At 38.3% G+C, this 20120-nt stretch overlaps 1 protein-coding gene across 1 annotated transcript in view; it reads left to right on the top strand.

Annotated features, from left to right (window-relative positions):
• LOC137274581 (uncharacterized) overlaps positions 1–20120 on the top strand; it is a 195469-nt gene that overhangs the window by 110298 nt on the left and 65051 nt on the right. Inside the window, exon 3 of the mRNA XM_067807847.1 lies at positions 9721–9881. Within this exon, the coding sequence (XP_067663948.1) occupies positions 9721–9881 (161 nt within the window). The remainder of the gene's footprint in view (positions 1–9720; positions 9882–20120) is intronic.

Raw genomic sequence — 20120 nt, forward strand, 5'->3', positions numbered from 1 at the left:
TATGTTTTTTCGCTGATCAGGTGTTTTAGGTGAAATATGTAGTATTTCTTCACCAAGATGATTTTCACAGGCAGGTTTTTGGCGTACAAATGGAAAGGTTGTCTTTTCCTGAGTTCCAAGTGAAGTTACTCGGTACATAGTGCACCGATTTTGATAATTTTGGATTTATTTGAAAGGTAATTTATCTGGCTTCATTTCAGTAGGAATTGCGGTTGTATATTCCAGAATTTCCCACCCATAATTCGCCCATAATCGAGATTGTGTTTTTTGACAACTTTGTGCGCAGTAAAATCCTTTCATTCTTTATATGTATATGGATATCAGTGTAGGCTTGTTGGCACCAGGACGTATTATTTTCAGCAATACAAGCCCCTGTGAATAGAAGCACAAGGATCACCAAAATTTTTTAATACCGGACATACCCAAAGGCGTGTGAGCAGAGTATATTGCAGATCTCAGTCGCCATGTGTTGTACCCAGCAGTATCTTCGTAGTATAACATATTATGTGCCTTTTTCGGAATTTGTCCATGGAGCATTGTCATTAACTTAAGCCAGTGTTTCATCGTTCAAACACAGGAATTAATACAAACCGGAAACCATCCACATTCTCCATATACTATAGCATTTGATGTCTGTGGACCGACATTTCAAAATATTTTACATGCTTGAATGTGAAATATTTCAGTGCTATCTTATCTCTTAACCCCCCATATGTCTGACCCATACAAGGATATTGGCTGACTTTGGCTGTCAAATATTTTAGAAAATACTTCCAAAGGTATTAGTCTTAGTTTATTGTTATTTCAGTAAAGCCCTCTTACTACAAGCTGCAAGTTCTGAGACCAATTGTGTGAGATTACAATTACACGTGAACACAAAACCCAGATATTGGAAGCTGTTTACCATCTCAGTGTTTGTTCCATTATGACGACAGTTTTCCTTAACCGCTAATTTTCCACCTTTCTTAAAAACGAGATATTTTAGATTTTTTCTTAATTTACAGTTAATTCCCACTTATCTGCATATGATTTTAAAGTGTCTAGCTGGCACTGAAGACCGCCAATAGTATCTTACACAAGAACTACATAGTCCGTAAACAACAACAGAAGTTCAAGTACATCTAGAAACAAGTGGACCCCATGCTTACCAGATTTTGTGATTTCTGTGGAGAGTTCATTACAAACAATGAGAATAGCATTGGATTCAACATACAGCCCTGCCTCAAACCAAATGGACAATTAAAATGTTCATTTAGCTTGATTTGTACTCTGGTGCACGATTTTACTGTTTAATATGTGCTCATAAGAGCCTGTAACATTTCACCGTTTATGCTGTATGATGAGAGTAATTTCCACAGTTTATCTCTGTGTACAAAATCAATTTTTAAAATCATAGGAAGCAACGAATATCTATTTCCTTCTATATGGGTCTTTCTCGATGATAGCGTACTATGTGAAGTTATGGTCAAGAACTGAATAGCCCTTCCTTGAGTTTCAGAAACTTTGTCCATAATCTTTGCCCATTTTGTTAGTCGTTCATTTGAAACTATTGTATATTTTTCCCGAGTGAACTGAGTAAAGATATCCCTTCGTAATTATTGGGAATATTTGCATCACCTTTTTATGTGCAGAGGAACTATAATTGCTTTACTACAGACTTGTGGAAAACAACCTTTTGAGAATATTAAACATCGCTACTAAAAAAAGGCATTAAGTTAGATTCAGTTGTTTTAATCATTTCTATAAAGACGTTGTCAATTCCTGAAGATTTACAATTTATCATATGCTGTACAGCCTTCTGAATTTCATCTTCAATTATAATGGATTCTGGTAACTCCTTATCCACTTCACTCATTTCTGCAGAGCACAGGTGAATGTGTTGTATGTATTTGGAAAAGGATTGATTGCATGTACGTTGTTAGTATGTCATATCTGCCTCAAGACATGAAAGATATTGCTAATATTGTATCTGGACACTAACTGTGATTCTGATGGCATTAGGAACTGTGAACATAGGCCTAGCCTTCATTCACTCGCTCATAATACAGACGTGGTGGAATTATGTGTGTTCACACTTTCATCCTTTATGGTTTTCACCTATGGTAACTGTTTTGCCTGGACATAACCGAGCTTGTTACATACTGTCTCAAGTCATGGCTGAGAAAGTATACTTACTCACTAAACTGGGAAGACAGACTCGTAGGCATTGTCAGACAATTCGGCTACTGGCTTCTTCAGTCAAATTTGGCTTCATACAGTTGACTGATAGAGATTTCACCCACCCACTCACTCACTCACCCACTCTGTTACATGGTAGAAAGATCCCAATCCTCTTTGAGTGGGTCTTCTTCACAGAATACCAACGAGAAACAGTTGTAGGCAGGCAATCCTGTCACCTGACCAACTGTATATTCAGGACTGTCGCAAGTTACATAACTCCACTGGACTGTGCTTACCTGCAGCTAAGCTCATTAAACAAGGAACATCTGTTGGCCTAGTGTAATAGTTTGTCATTATTTCAGTTACTGTGTTTTGGATGCATAGCTTGCTTTTTCAACCATTATCTTTGGTGCAGGCTTATGTGTTGTCATAAAGCTGGACCATTTTCTCGGTAGCATTGAACAATAAATAACATGCTTTGTAATGGGATATGGTTATGGACTCATTCTGAGATTGTCATGGTTTTGCCTTTTAGCTTTTTTTTTGCAAAGAATTACTTCGCTCTGGAACAAAACAGCCTTGCATGAACAGAAAGTCTTCTCAAGTTGTTTTGTTGTGACTTAGTTTGTTTCACTTAGTGTAGATTGTGAGCACTGTTTATGTCAGGAGCTGATCTATCATGCAAGTCAAATGGATAGCGTCCATTCCTGTTGCCAACTTCCTCTACACAAACCATATTTCACAGCAGACAACCAGGATCCAGCACCACTTCTCTCATGTTCTTGTGCATGCAGTCTAAACGTTTGAACAAAGTTGACCGATTGATGACATACTAGCGATACATTCAGGTCCTTTATGGTAGCCATCAAAAGAATATATATCATGGAGAATAATGCAAGGGAATAGATTTCTCCCTCAGCTGTCAGTTTCCATTAGTCAGCATTGTATGATGTTGTTCAGAGAGATGGATAGAGGCCCAAACTGATATTCATGTTTTTTTGTCCCACATCAGAAAGTTCTCACTTTCCTAATATTCCCAATACAAACGTAGGCCATACATAGCTTAGTGGTACAAGTTATTCTATTTGTTGTTTAAAGTGGGTTTCAGTCCCAGATATACTTGATACTGGGTTCGTCAGCACCAAACCATGTTTTCAGTCAAGTACTATACGCCATCCAAACTTACATGCTTTGCTATGAGATGACTGATTTTCTCAAAATATTCCCTGAGCTTTGGTCTTTGGAGTCTGTATTTCCAACCTTTGGGTTACAATTGACCTTGCTGTGGACATGAAGATTTCAAGAAGCACGATGCAACTCATTCACACAATGTGTTTGATGCAACATGAAGTCCAAAAGCTTTCAGAAAGTTTTGTTGTAAACATTTGATGACACTGTTCCAAATTTGACACATTAGATACAAGAATGATGGAATTCCCAATTTTGAATTCCATTGTTCCGTGTTTTTTCAGGTGATTAGTAAACTTGCCCTTACCCAACCCATTCTTGTCATAACAGGTGCCTAACGGGATTGGGTGGTCAGACTTACTGATGGATCCCAGTTGCATAAATCAAGCTCATGATCTTGACCTCTGGATTGCCTGGTTCAGACTTGATTATTGACAGACTGCCACAAAATAGCTTAAATGTTGCTGAATGCAGCATTAAACAACAACCAACTAGGTATTCTGTTAGAATACATATTAGAAAACCAATACTTCATAAATTTTGTTGTATTATCCATTAGAAATGTTCTTGTCATGATATGGCTGAAATATTGCCAATGTTGCGTTAGATATTAACCCACTCACTCTATTAGAAATTCAGTGTGACGTCTGTAGGCGTAATATGCAATGTGATGTTAAAACAGAAAGGTACACATAACTGCAAAGCCATTCTCCTTTTTATAGGCAAACTTTAACCAAGTTTGGATGTCCAGCTGTTCTCACTGATAGAATAATTATAATTACAAAAACTGATGTTTCCTTTCCAGCTGAAATACGCCAGATTAGGGATTCACAGCAGTGGATGTTGTTGTGAGTTTTATTAACAAATCAGAACTCACCATGGGGGCGTTTTGGTTAGTCTCATTCTAATGGGGTTGAGGTTTGTAATTGTACTTCAAAGGAAGGGGTCATTTGAGGTTATTTGAGAGCATGCTGACTTTGCTGCAAAAAAGAAAATGGGTTTTTAACTTGACTGAAAACTAAGTTGTTATTATCTCCCACTGCATGAAGCTGGGGATATAGTATTAGGTTCCATCTGTCTGTGCGTACTAATTAGAATATCTTAAGAATAGTCAATTAAATAGATTCTTTTCATCACTGTGAAAGACAGGTCCCTTTTGGGTTTAATGACCTTGATCTTCATTATTTGAAGGTCACAAGGGGACTTAAATGTTTCACCCTTATCAGCGAGATATCTCAAGAACCAATCAGTTGATTTTCTTCATTTTCAACACCAAGCTTTATCTTGGTTTACTAAGGTCAAGGGCCCAGTCAATTTTGGTGAGCTTCACTTAATTTTCAAGGACATGGCGACACTTTGAAGATGTCAGCATGTTAAGCTGGATGTTAAGCTTGTCAGCGAGATATCTCTAGAACTGTTCACTGGATTTGCTTCATATTCAACTCCAAGCTGTATGTAATGTGCAAGGTCCAGTTGATTTGTTGACCTTCACAAAATTTTCGAGGTCACAGTGACACTTCGAAGATTTCAGCATTTTAAACCTTATGAAGATTGTCAGCGAGATGTCTCAAGAACACTTCACTGGATTTTCTTCACATACTTTCAAGACATCAGTTGAATGTTTTTCAATAAACAATTTCTTACTTTTGCATAATTCATAAGCGAAGACATTCATGTCAAAGTTAAAGTGAATCTTGAAAATATTTTTAGCATTTGGACTACAGAGCCAGATGTGAAGGGAGGTTGACTGGTCATGTTTTTCTTGACGTTTAAATTCATTAATTTTTAAATTAATACCATCACTGTCATTCCTTTTTAAGCTTCATTTGATATTTGCGGGGTGGATGGAGATGAGGGGGGTGGGGATATGCCACTTTAGTGAAAATGCTTGTTTTGCTTGTACGTAGGTCTTACAATGGCTCTTTGGCCAATTCAGGATGTCTGATGTAATAATTTGTATGAACCTATACAAAGGCAACCCAAAATAATGCTTCAGATTTCATTTAAATCTTGAACACCATCATCTGGGTTGTTTGACAATGCTTGACGAAGTATACATCCTTGGAATGCTCTCATAACGATCTTAGCAGTGTGACTATGTAAAGTCTATGTAAAGATTTTGGAGTTGTGATCATCGTAACGTTATGATCTTTGTGGAACATGGCTCTGGAGCTACTGCTTCGTATTCACCACTGGTAGTAAACTGTCATGTGGATTGAAGCGAGTTCACCAATCAATAACCAGAGAGACAGGGATCCCCAGTGTCAGGCTATAAGAGGAAGCAATATGTGTTAAATATGTCCCTCTCTTCCTCACCAGTCGTTACTGGGAGTAAGCTTGCCTGTTATTAAAGGGGCCACAGAAAGTCACATTTAACGGATAGTTTGGAACAGAATGTGCCAAAGTTGTGAGCCCCACTGGATTATTGTTTGTGTGACTGAGTTTTTGGTGTGGAAATTATTTGTGTATTTGTTCTTTTATGTTTTTGTTATGTAGTCACGTAGATGTATGTTTGGGAACAAAACACGTGTAACTGTTCAGGATAAAATGCACCAATTTTGTCACTCACATTGGATGTTGAAACCGAGCAGTGGTAGATATGATTTTTCTAAGTGTGCCACATGGCACACAAAAAAAATAGATGTGCCCGTTTGATGTTATATCTGTTAAAAACAAACATTCGTTTGTTCCATCTTTGTTCCTAGTTAATGTCATTTCATCATGAACTTTACAAAATGAACCGTTTTCCTCCTTTTTCAATAACATTTAATCTCTGATTGCCAGGATTTGTGCTATGGATGCATTTCACTTGTTTGTTCAGATTTATAACATTCTTTATAATCTACATTCTCACAATTCCTCTTTTTTAAACGATAACTTAAAAGTGCATTTCAGAAACCAGAAACTAGCTGTAAGTGTAGCATTGTCCTTTTACTACTACCTTGGCACTGCAGTACCATAGGTCATTTCCCCACAAGGGTACAATGTGTGAAGCTCATTTCTGGTGTCCTCCACCATGATATTGCTGGGATATTGCTGACAGTGGCATCAAACCCATCTCACTCACTCACTCACTCACTCACTCACTCACTCACTCACTCATTCACTGTAGTACCAGAAAGGTGGAACCCTGATGGGAGATTTAGGGTGGCATAAGAGTTGTGTCACAGGAATGTATGAAGTAGTTGGAGTTTCGATTGTTTAATGCTATATACTCACACACATTAATTATTCAAATGTAAACACAGTTTGGCCTTCAAGCTATGCTGGTTTTTACTCCACTGAACTGAGACGAAATGAAAGTCAGTTTCAATTTGGCCAGTGAACAGCTTTCACGCGATGCTAGGAAAAATGGATTGAAGAATCTGTAAAGTATCCCATAGAATCTGTAAAGTATCCCATACCTAGTTATGTTTTAAGTGTAGCCAGCTGCTTACAACATCTGCTCTTCAAAACCGACAGTACGCATTTGAGTCCCTTTGTTGGCACAAAGTGTGAAGCCCATTTGTGGTGTCCCTTGATGTGATGGTGCTATAGTTTAGAAAATTTTTTAAAAAAAGTTATGTATTTATTTTTATATTTATTGATATATGTGATGTTGTATATATTGCTATCATTCAATATTTGGTTTTATTTTATTTATTTTATCATTCTATAAATGTGATTTAGATACTTGTATAAATCTTTGTCTGCTAACTCACTGGACATTGGGTTAAAAGCATTGTTGTGTTTTTATGATCATTCTGACAGTTACCCAGATATTTCTGTTTGTTTGGGCCTTATTTATGTGGCTGTTCTATATCTAGACTTACATACTTTTGTCCGTCTGGAGTGTGTCTTACCACAAATAGATTGGTTTCCGGTCGGTATAGCTGTAGCAGTTCTGCCAGGGATTACTGTGGATGGCGCGAATAAGTCCTGCGAAGGCAGGAGAAGAGATACATCTCTTATTCCCCACTGGTGAAGCTGTGTAGGTAAAGCCGATGGAAGTGGGGGACTGTGTTAATGGACCGGTGTGTTCATGCTCTTCATTGTCAGGCCATGCTTTGAACATGTTTGTCATACAGTTGCAGCTGTGTCTTTAGAGAACTCAAAGAATAATGGCTTTGGAAAGAAAAACAAGATGTTTCAGGGTTTTGAGTATTTATAGTGATAGTTCCATACTGCCACTAGCTTGTTATGTATTTTTTTCACTCACTCAGACATATATTCTCTGGCAGCAGAAAACAAAGCACTGGCTACTTATTGCATTGTGACTGATGGGGATGTATATTATTCTGACCTGCCTACCTCCTACCTCCTTCTCTCACTCTATGAATTTGGTACTCACATCTTTCTTCCCAGAACATTTGAGCATGGGCCTGTAGGGGTGAGGCTGGAGATTTGGGTGGATGTGAGGGTGAGTCTTGGAGTTTGGGTGACAAGGGGTATGGGAACATCTGTATATGAATCCTCACATGAGTACAGTTTGGAAAGATAATAACTTGTATCCATCTCCATAATATGCACCTTATTCAGAGAATATTTGTTTACCTGGCTTGGAAACCTCCAGTTTGTAAGTACTGTTTGTTAAGCCTACAATGACGTCCCCCCTCTTAATACAGAACAAATAACGCTCAGGAGGGTGTTACCACCCAACTGACTCACCTCAGATCTACAGAATTGCTCTGTCTGACGAGCTCAGCCAACATTTCCTGCTAAATTAAAGCCATTTCATTTAGATTCCTCTCCCTACTTTCAGCTAGTAAAAGTCAAATTACTATTTACATTTTCAATACCATGTACTGAATGATTTGATTCGAACATGTCGTCGGTATAGACTGAGTATTGATTATTTGTTAACTCATTGAAGTGAGCCTGTTTGTGTTAAAGGTAGCCTCATGCACACAGGATTACATGATTCTTTGATAACGTGACAGTCTGGGAGAGATACTGTTGCAGGGATGGACTGTAAACCTGTGCCTATTGATGAATGAACCATACATATCCTTTTGTATGTTTAAAGGCTGCCCATGTGGTGTCCTTTCTTCAAATTAATTGCGTTTCTCAGACTCACGTTTGTTCTTCAAGGGACATTAACCTTGCTTCAATGGCAGTTAGGTCGCAACTAGTGCATGTATCAAGACATCTAAATTTAGATTTCTTTGATCAAAAGGAACCTTTAAGAGTTCTGAAAAATGTTTTTGTCTCATTGTGAGGGAATGTAGAAGAAACAGTGGAATAACCAGACATTTGGAATCCTTGTTAAAGAAGGAAAGGGTTTAAGAGGGAAATTGGTTTGTGAAAAGGTTAGGGATGTTTTTTGGAGTTGACTAGAATGAGAGGCAATGTCGGTATTAACAGATGAAGCCTATTGAGACATCGCATGACAACTAGATCTGGTAGACAGATTTAAAGGACATGATACTGTGTGCTATATGTATTAGGCTGTTTTAGGAACATATTACTACTTTTAGGTCTGATGGACTGTTGTAAGGGACATAGTATTTTGTAGGTTTGTATGGTAGACACCCCATAATCAGGGATTACAAAATCCCATTGCCCAATGCCTGAGACAAGTCAGTTTTCATTTCGGGCAATCAAGTAACTGCTTATGGTTCCAACCATATATGCTTAGATTTCATTTCATATCTGCTCAAAATGTAGCTATTAAATTTTGCAATGATAATAAAGTAGAGGTTTCTTTGCTTTGCTATTTGTTACTTCTTGATAAATAGTCTAGTAAACATTAATATCAAATACCATGTTGATTTATTCTTTCATAATTACATCATCATGATTCTGTCATAAAAATCAAGGCAGATGGGAAATTTGTCAGAACAAATTATTTTCTTAAGGTCACTTGCCCTGTGGCTTTTTAGAAAAACTTTGAACCGCTGCCATCATGCTTATAACCAGAGACTATATAGTAATCCATTACTGGCTATGGAGTTTGATTCCCCACTCACTCACTCACTCACTCACAATATGGTAATCCTGTTCTTTCTTGAACACCTTAATATTCCATGGAGAGGGGTGGTGAGGTTGAGTCTTGAGGCTGAGGGTTGAAGTTGGGATGGGTGGGATAGACTTTATAATTCTGATGGCTGAAGTGTAATTAATCACTCAGTCACTCTCTCTAACATCAGCTAGATCTTATGCTGTCATGTGTTAACCTGCTTCTGACTTGTACCCTCACTGCAACCTGACTGCATGTGGTCTAAGTATGCCTCAAGAGACGCTAACTGGAGTTAAACTACAGTTTAAAGCTGCTACTTGCCAACTTTGTATGACTTCCACCACAATGGTTCTAATACATGTGTATACAAATAAAGACTTTACCTAAATAACGTTTGATGTAGCAGTGGTCCAATTTTTTACGTTCTGTTTCAGTCACATCGAAAAATACACGACACGAGAAGATCCACGCAATGACCCAGACTACATTGAACCGCCAAAACCTCGCGATGTTGAGCTCCTCCGAGATCCTGAAAAAGGATTTGGTTTTGTAGCTGGCAGCGAGAAGCCCGTAGTGGTCCGATTTGTCACAGATGGTAGGTGAAACTTCAGTAATTCTCTCAATCCTATCAATTACACTTAATCCTACAGAAATTAACTGGAGAAACCGAATTTATTGTTCTGCTGGATCGGAAAACGCCATGCATCAACATGGCTCTATCCCCTCCAGCTGGCTCAGACAGACAAGGTAGCGAACAATTTGAATGAGGTGCTATCTCTGGTTAGTTTATGCAGCATTCTGATTTCATGTTATATATGGACAAACATATACTGAAAGTCATTAAAAACACAATTGGTATTTGTTGTGCTGGAACTTACAACACTTCGGTTGAAGATATTTTGTTTCTGTGATACAGAGTATGTAGGGATAAAAGGCTGCCCATTTCTTTCCCATTTCGAGTTTGACTCCCAGAACATTCCTCTTTTATGAACTTCTATGTTTAAAACTGAACCTTGGACATTTCTCATAAAGACAACCACCTTCATGAAACGTGCACATGCATTACCTGCACCAAGGCCCTCTTAAAGCACAAGGAATTGTGAACCTGAATCATGTTGAGAAAATGCCACGTTTGACACAAGATGAAGCGAATTAGGTTCTTGCTATGGTTAGCAGCGTTTCTTCAGATGTGATGATTGTCAGGCACTGTCATGTGCATCCGTGCACTGCTGGTCAACTCAGACAAAGTTTTTGGGCCACCAGCCTGGTACGCAGCCTGGTGCACCACTTTTGACGCCAGCTCAACAGGATCACAATATCCTAGTCTCACACTTGCGAAATCAGTTCAAAACAGTTGCTGATACTGCAAAGAGGGCAATACGGACAAGACACTGTCATGTCTGTGCCCAAATGCAGGTTTAACATACTCTTTGCAGATGGACGTCAACAGATTTATTGAATATGGTCGTTTTGGTAGGAGTGGTGCCATGATCAAAGTCAAGTGCTGAATTGATACCAGCCCTTCAGCATCATTGGCAGACCATTCTGATTTTTGATGACTCAGTTTTGAGTTCTATTTTTTTTTATCATAAGGTGGCACCTTATCCACAGGGCCATCTGTGTGAGTCTTGTGCATGATCAAATATAGCATGACTAAGGCTGAGCCAAAGATCCCCTAAATGCTGCACCTTTGCTGACAAGCCCATAATCAGAAGAGCTAACACAGCCTAACAAGTTCTTGACCAACACACCCTAACACTTTCTGGGCCAACAAACCTCAACACGTTCTAGACCAACAAACCTTAACACTTTCTGGACCAACACACCCCAACACTTTCAGGACCAACAAACCCCAACACTCTCTGGACCAACAAACCTTAAGCTCTTTGTGGACCAACATACCCCAAGACTTTCTGGACCAAAATACCCCCAACGCTTTCTGGGCCAGCACTCATCACTTTCAACACACCCCAACACTTTCTGGACCAACAAACCTTAACACTTTCATGACTAACACACCCCAACACTTTCTGGACCAACACACCCCAACACTTTCTGGACCAACAAACCTTAAGCTCTTTCCGGACCAACACACCCCAACACTTTCTGGACGAGCTAACCCCAACACTTTCTAGGCCAACACACCCAAACACTTTCTGGACCACCTATCACCAATGCTTTCTGGATCCACACCCCCCAACACTTTCAGAACCCACACACCTAAACACTTTAAGGATCACCAGACCTTAAACCTTCACAATACCTTAACACTCTCTTGTAATGCATACTATACCTTTCTACACCATCAAAGCATCCCAACACCCAAGTCAACAACTCACTGTCAAACTTTCAATGCTTATCATTCTGTTCTTAATCAAACTGTGAATGAAACACACCATTTGTCTGTGTACTAGGTACAGATCAAAGTTGGAGTGATCAGTTTAATATGATCACAAATCATAGCTTTTTTATGTCCTGTTACAGGACACTAAAGTGGATTGTGTTCTGGATGACAGAACTAAGAACTTTGTCATTGGATTGAGGTAAATGCCCATGTATATATCAAGTCAGCAGTTACAGTTAAAGTTATGTAGCTGTACAGACAATATCAAGGATGCAGGGAGAATTGCAAAGTGCAATATTCATCTGACACAGGTTTTGATGAGACTTGGACACTGTCATTGATTGAAGGGGAAGTAGGTTGCAGTCAAGGTTGTTTCAATTTAGTGCTGGATCTACATCGTTTTTCACATCCTTGATTGTGCCATATGTCTTTATTGTCTTGCATGACTCCTTGTTTTTCTGTTTGATGGTCCTGAGCTTGTGATGATGTACACTGTCTGGTGGTCCAAGGGCTCTGAGAGTATGGTGTCATATGGTCACTGGATTTTGAGAGTGTAGTGTCAGTTGATCCTTGGGTTTTGATAGTGTAGTGTCATTTGATCCTTGGGTTTTGATAGTGTAGTGTCATTTGATCCTTGGGTTTTGATAGTATAGTGTCATTTGATCCTTGGGTTTTGATAGTATAGTGTCATTTGATCCTTGGGTTTTGATAGTATAGTGTCATTTGATCCTTGGGTTTTGATAGTAAAGTGTCATTTGATCCTTGGGTTTTGATAGTATGGTTTCAGGGGAGACTAAGTGTATGGTATGAGGTGATCCAAAAGTTTTGATTGCACAGTGCTAAGTGAACATGCATTTTGGACAGGATAATATCTGTTGACCAAGGAAACATGAGAATTATTTTCTCTGTATTCAGCTGAAACAAAGGTAAATGATAAACACCAACAACCTGCTTGTGATAGTGTCCAGGCATTGCTGGAATAATGGAACTTGTTGAGAACTAAGTTTTGTTGCACTTCTACAGTATTACGCTTTGATTTGTGTCCAACAACTTCAGTGGCTCTGTTGCACAAATTACCTCTGCAGGAGAATACTGCTTGTCTGTCGTAGTAATTGAGGTGAATGGCTATTGCAATTTCAATCGTAACCTGTTCCATGGAATGACTGGATCAATTGATTGGTCCTGATGTTTTAAAGAGAGGAATGGGAAAACACTGATGTCAGTGCATGTGTCAGTACACCAAAAGTAATTCAAAAACATTGGTATCATTTCCTGTGTTGGTAAGGCAGCTACTGGGAATAAATAGCTCCCTTGAGGTATTGTATAAATTGTTCCATTTCCTCAAGTGCATAAATTGCCGTTAAGCTAGGAAAGCCCTGAAAGGCAATTTCGTGGTACTTGAAATCAAGTTGAATTTAGTCCCTCGTAAGGCATCATATTGAATTAACTCATTCAGCTCAATATTCCATTTATTTGAGAGTCATAAAGTTGAGGCTTGATGTGGTTTATGCTTTATGTTTATGACATAATTAACCCTTGTAATGCTGAAGGCAGTGCTGGATGATATGGCTTCAAATTTGAAACGGGACACACAAATAGTGCTGTTAAAGAGTCAAATATTTTCAAGAAGACTCTTTGTCAATATTGATTAATAAATGGTCCACATTTGTTTAAGTGTTTGTAGTTGTTGCCAGGACAAATTACCTGTCTCAGTATTAACAGAGTAAGATTCTAATGATTGCTACAATGATCATGAAGGGATTGATGTCAAAAACTGAAATGCAGCAATGGATTTCTATGGATTGAGTTTGGTTAAGAGCCTGTTCTGAACCTTATTTCAGTAACATGACAGAAAACCTGAAGTGATTCCGGTGTCAACTACTTTTTGTAAAGCCCTCAACTACAGGTCCCTTTTCTGGGATTTTAACTCAACAACATATGCCATGTCAAAACTCTGCAGAACTGGACATTATCCCTCCCTTTCCATACATAGTTCCTACTGCTTTCACTCAATAAATATTTTCAGAGCACTTTTCAAGTTTTCCTCTTTGTGATATTTTAATCTCAGTGATTTATTTATTGGCTCATGTTTGTCAGCAAACATTGCACACCAAGCTTATCATGTCTTGTTTCAATACAAATGCTTCATGATTGTCATGGTGTTCATTCCTGTTAATCGTTTTCTTAAATTAGGACTAAACTTAATTGTTCATTTCAAAAGACAGACACTGATTGTTTTGGCTGTCTGTTTATTCAAGCTCAGTGTTCAGTCCTGACTTTGATATATCTGCTATATAATTCTTACCAAACTGTCAGACACCAAAGTCTAATTTTGTACAAATTTTGTTTGGAATAAATTATATTTCACTGTGTTAGAAACTGCTGAGACACAGAGGGGTTAATATCATATATTTATACAGAGTGTTAACTTGGTGCAGTGGAGTTTGAACAGGATGAGAGAATGTCATCAAAGCAAGTCATATAGTCTTGTGTTTTTGACGGTTATGGCACACATCTATGACCAGTCCTGTATTGATTCAGTGAGGAGCAGTCGTTTTAACAAATCATCCAATCGTTTTATTGGGATATGGCCGGGACCCAGTGTTTCCAATCATTGACAAGTCAAGTTGTCATTGTTTTAGCTGTGTCAAGTTTATGTCAAGCTTGTTCGTTCAGCCTCTGAGATCGTGACAACCCCCCAAGAGAAAAATCACAACTTTAGTTTGAAAGGTTAGATTGAAACTTTAATGTCAGCGATTCCTTACCCTGCATTTCAGGGTGGCCCGACAGTCTGTGACATTTTTTCCTTGTCGTGCAGAAGTCTTTATTGTGAGTTTAAATCTGTGTTTGTCAGCACCATAAATGTTGTTCTTGTGAAAGTCATCGGGTTACCACTTATAGCTTTTTTTCAAAACTAAGCTTTACAGTGTTGAGTCAGGAATAATGGTGACTTCAGAAAGAAGTCTTATGATTAAAATAGTGATAAGGATACTTATAATACTACCTCGAACATGTGAGGTAAAGGCCTACATTTTATCCCCCAAATCCCAGAGTACCTCACATAAGGAAAAATTATGAGGTGCCCATGTGTAATTTAGGGGGAGATAAGTCCAACTGAAACTCAACACAGATTTGAACCTTTATCTACAGCACAAGTTTGTTTCAGATTGAAATTGCACAGTGTGTGTGAAAAAACTGGTGTAAAAATGATTGGACCACACACTGTTTCAATCTCCTGCAAACTGTTTTGTATTGCCGTCCCTGATGCACAGTGGAGCAAGTTTATCGTGCTCTCTCAGGTTACCACTACTGGCACAGCCGTGTTACCAAACCATTCTGATTTACTTGCTGTCAACGCATTCCCCATGAGCCTACTTACATGTACACAAAATGGCATTCTTTTTGCCATCTCTCAGTGGATGCCTAAAAATCAATTGTTATTGGTAGTTTGTAGCAAGTGGACTGAATCCGTACTTTGCAGTGACTTTTGTCAAGGAAGCCGCAAGATGGAGTTACCTCTCTCTAAAATTAAATGTGTCAAAATAAAATCTACTTGCGACAAATTGATTTCTTTTAAGAAACCATAAAAACATCATTACTGTCAGTAATAGATTTCTTGGCAGTTACAAAGCTTGCTGATTGGTTTGGTGCTGTCAAGGAAGAGCTAGAAATGGAAGAAATGTCGACTCTGAGTTCTGTCCTCCTCAATTCTTGCTTATATAATGAATGGTGCATAACCAAGTGTATTCCACTCTGTGATGTATCTGTTATCTAGATACCTGTGGTGCTGTAGATACAGTTGATGACTGACAAACTGAAGGTCCAAGTTCGATCTTTACCACATAATACCAAAAGATGGTAACTGTGTCAGTTCAAAGCTCCAATATATGTTAAATATATCCATGTTATGCTGTGGCATAAGACATGAAGCTTTCTCGCGCTTCATTTTACAAGTGCAATAATCCTGACCATGGTGTTAAACTTAATAACATCTGAAATGATAGTAATCTGGTGAAAAGAATGTGTTATGAAAGGTTCCAAGCACCAAGCTGCATCAGAAGTTAATAATTGTATGTCAAAAATTGATTGATTCTGTGTCAACTTACCCCATGGTGATCAATTCAAGTTTAGAATACTGGATCCATAAAGATCTGGGTTAGAATTGGACTTCAGCAACTAATGTTTGTAAGGAAGGACAATTTACAGGATCAGGTGGTCATGCTTGCCGACTTGCTTGACACATATTCCAATTGTGAAATTGATGGTCATGCTGTTGATCACGGGATTATCTGGTCAAGACTTGATAATTTTCAGATCATAACCATATAGCTGGAATATTGCTGAATGGCATTAAATTACAAACAAAACTGCAAATAATTAGAGCATTAGTGCAAATTAACAGCTATAATCGAATCGCCATTTAGTTCACTACTATAATGAATTAATAGGAAACCTTTCTTATCAAAACAGACAAAGGAAATAAACTTCATTCCAAAATAAAGTATGCAGTTGTATGAGATGCAGGATTCTCCTCACATCTATTTCATAATTTTGTAGTAAAATTCTCTTTGTTTCTCTTTGTGTAATTGTTACTGTGCTATATGGTCATACTCACTATGTTGATATGTGACAGTTGCTTGTTAGCACTTGTAAATTGACTGGTTGTGTGGGTGGTGTTATTGGAATGTTAAACTGAAAATGTAGTTTATATTGCTTTGTAAGATCCAAATTTGCAAAAGGCCTGCATGGTGTAGTGGTTAGAGTATCCGCCTGGAGGTCGCAGGTTCAATCCCCAGCCACCTCATACCATTAGACGTTAATATACGGTACTTGTTGTCCTTGTCTACCGCTTGGCATTAATGGGTAAAACAGGGACTGGTTGGCTTGGAGTCAGTGTAATGTGTCTGAGTGGGATATTCATGCTTAGCTGTGGCATGGTGTCTCAATGAGATAGCATTATAAAACCAGCTTAAGTCTGGGATAGTACAAGTAGTCACACATACACATGCACACGCGTCATCATATAAACCACATATTCTTAACTACGACAGTAGCCCCTTTTCACCTTACCTCACCTGAATTTGTGATACATTGACTCTTTTGGAATAGTTACAGAACCAGGAAAAAGACCTTATCTTGGGTCAAATTGCATTTGTAACCATTTTGTAGAGATAATAAAGCATAACTCATTATATTCAGTAGTTTCTCCTCCATCTTGTGTTGTTACCTGTTGGCCTTGACCCTGACCTTGCAATCTTGGCTTCATATGATTAATAACAGTATACTGAACGATTCATTGATTAAATTTTCTTCTGAAGCTGTTGTCATTAAAATTGTAGGGCATATAATTCTCTGTACTCACTGATGCAGTTAAGAGCAGTCAAGCAGAACATCCCGCGACTTGTCTGACATGAATGGACTGCGAAACGTGAAAAGCATTGGTCGGATTTATGGGTTTTCTAGGGAAGATTTCCTGGTTTCTGTGCTATGTTTACCAGAATGAACAGGTTTGTTTTCATTTAAAGAACAATTTGGAAGATCCATCAATCATGTTTCTGTTCCAAAGTCGTGCATTTGATTGAGACATTATTTGTTGTCTTCTCATGTGGACTGCCTTCACTTATGTACAATCAATCTAAATTTTTGTTTTCAAAACTCGGTGAACATCAGATAGCAAGATCTAGATTGTTTATTTATCTGTATAAAAAACGCAAAACTGTTTAAACTTAGAGACATCTAGTCAGTCAGTATTTGTTTTTCAAGCATTGTAGAAGCTTTGCTGAAATGAATTCAATGAAACATTGATGAGGCACTTCAGATAATTGTAAGTTCAAGCAAAAGTTCAGCACTATGGTAATCATTTTTTATTGTTTAAAGCATGACTGTTTCTAATTTTGCCTAATGACACAAAAGGTCAACATTCAAATACTCACGGAAAGTAAGACGTACTGAGTAATGCTCAGCAAGAAGAGTATTGATGATGATGATGATGATGATGATGATGATGATGATGATGATGATGATGATGATGATGATGATGATGATTTTAGATTTAGAGGTGAAAAATAACTGATTTGATGGTTTGAGTAATGGTACAGAAAGAAAGGAAGACAAGGTAAAGATGAATGACAGGGAACATTATGATGATGTGAACGCCAACACTGATGTTGATGGTGATTATGGTGAGTTCTCTAGTGTAACCTGCAGTGAGTGGCAGCATGGTTGTCATTTTGGGATTTGATGTCCTGCATCATCTCAGTCAGTAAGTCTGATCAACTGAGTCATTGAGTTACCTCATGCATGGGTTGTTTAAGATCTAGAGCTAATCTGGATCTACACGGTAGATGAGTGTGGCTGACTGTGAAAATTATTATTGCTTGTACTGTTTGTTGTATCATTGCTTTCAGGATATGGTCTTCCTATAGTAACACTTCAGAGTCTTGCTTGTCATGCATATATATAACACGAAATTGTTAACGTTTTATTTAACATTTTGGATTTCATAGCTAACTCCATGCTTATGTTACTGAGACTGTGCAGGCATCTGCAGTTTGGAAAATAGTAACATGATCACATGAAGTATTCTTCCTTTAACTTTTACTACCTGGTCCATTTCATTTATGTAAAGAATGGTGAAATAATTTTATTGCTTCTTAAATGTCAAATTTAGTTGCCATGGAAACTGTGATGTAACCACTAGTGAACTGTCATTGGTTTGAGTAACTTGACTCTAAGTGATCTGTCACCTGAGTGATGCTGCTGGCAGATCATATCCTTCAGACTTGAATTTATGTTTTGTGTGGTAGAAGCGATTATTAGGTTCAGTGATATGTTACAGTGTGTGATGATTCCACTGTCAAAGAGCTTCACAGTGACTATAGAGAGGACTTGGATAGCAGTTTATGTGATGAACGTTTCAATATATTCTAGTCTGGTTCATTTTGCAAACTGATTCCTCACGCCCCCCTCCCCCCTCAACAACAGCAGGTCTTTCTCACCTCCCCTACCAAACTTACCCAACTCCACATTTTGTATCCCCTATCCATCCTAACCCTTCACTTCAAAACCTACCCTGACCTTCATTCTATATTCCTGTCCTATCCCAATCCACTATTCCCTAAACACCCTTAACCCACTAGTCATCCTCATCCAAGCCCGTCATTCTTACCTTCACCCCAATGCCCTCCCAATATTGTTTTTCAGTAACCCTTGAAACAGTTTGAGTGAGACATTATATTAACCATTTTCTTTCATTAGTTAGTACAGAGTTGCTATAATGAAGTTGCAAGGGGATATAGAAATTAATTCTGTCCGTCTGTGCATCTGCCATACTTTGTCCGAAGCATATCTCCTAAACTGTTTGTGATAGGTTAACCAACCTTGGTACACATGTCATGCATGATCCCAAGGTGTGCTTTTGGGGGGATTAGACCCAGATATGAATTTTATTTTTTGCAGTTTCCATGGAAACATGACTGTAGCTTTGAGGATATCATCTTGTCCGGGGCAGATCTCCCAAACTTTAACTTTACAAATGTGGTACACATGCTCACCATATTCCCCATGATCCCTAGATGTGCCTTTTTGGGATTACAACAGTGTGTGAATTTAATTAATTTTTTTTGTTTCCATGACAACATCTTTGAGTCACTGAAATTGGCAGTTATGCTCTTTTCTGGAACAGAACTTTAAAACTGGTCACTATGTTTTCACCAAACTTGGCTCATAGATAATTCTAGTGGTATATTGGTGTCTTTTCGTTATTTCTGAATATAATATTTTTTTGCGTTTCCATGGCCATGAGTTTGACCTCAACTGAATTCAGTGGTAGTATTCTTTTTGCAGAGCAGACTCATAAAACCTTTCAGTACTCCCCTTCCACTCTGCCATATGCACACCAAAACAATGACATACTGTAATCATAATTAGTAGACATATTCATAAAGAGTATTTTGCCATTGCAAGGGATATTGATGACTTTGTCTTCTTGTTTGATTTGCATAGACATAAAAATTTAGAGTAGTTAATGATAAGTTTTTCAAACTGTCCTCTTTAAGGGCAGAATGAGACACATGGACATGGAAGGCTCGGATAAGTTTTTGTGGAGATTCTCCGTATATAAAACACATTGAGAATAACTCTTTGTGGCCTTGAACAGCAGGCCTCGGACATTTGTTTGTGATATTGTGCATCATTTCCACCTATTTGGCTTCAGGAAGGGACTCAATTATTCCTCGAATCAGAATTTTCTAAAAAAAAAAGAAAACATTCTGGGATCGTGACAGGGTTGCTAACATCATTTGGCACAACCCCAAAACCTCATCAAATGTGAGCATTGCCTTCACAACACAAACTTGGGATGGGGTAAATAGCTGTTTCTTTGTCTGTGGCTGGTCAACTCTGTGAATTGGCTTGCGTCTACGTTTGTGAAAGGGAGAGTGTGACAAACATTGCAGGTGGTTCCACCACAGCTGATGTTGATACAAGAAG

Source organism: Haliotis asinina, chromosome 2 (assembly GCF_037392515.1).
Source record: "Haliotis asinina isolate JCU_RB_2024 chromosome 2, JCU_Hal_asi_v2, whole genome shotgun sequence".
Taxonomy (NCBI): Eukaryota; Metazoa; Mollusca; class Gastropoda; order Lepetellida; family Haliotidae; genus Haliotis; species Haliotis asinina.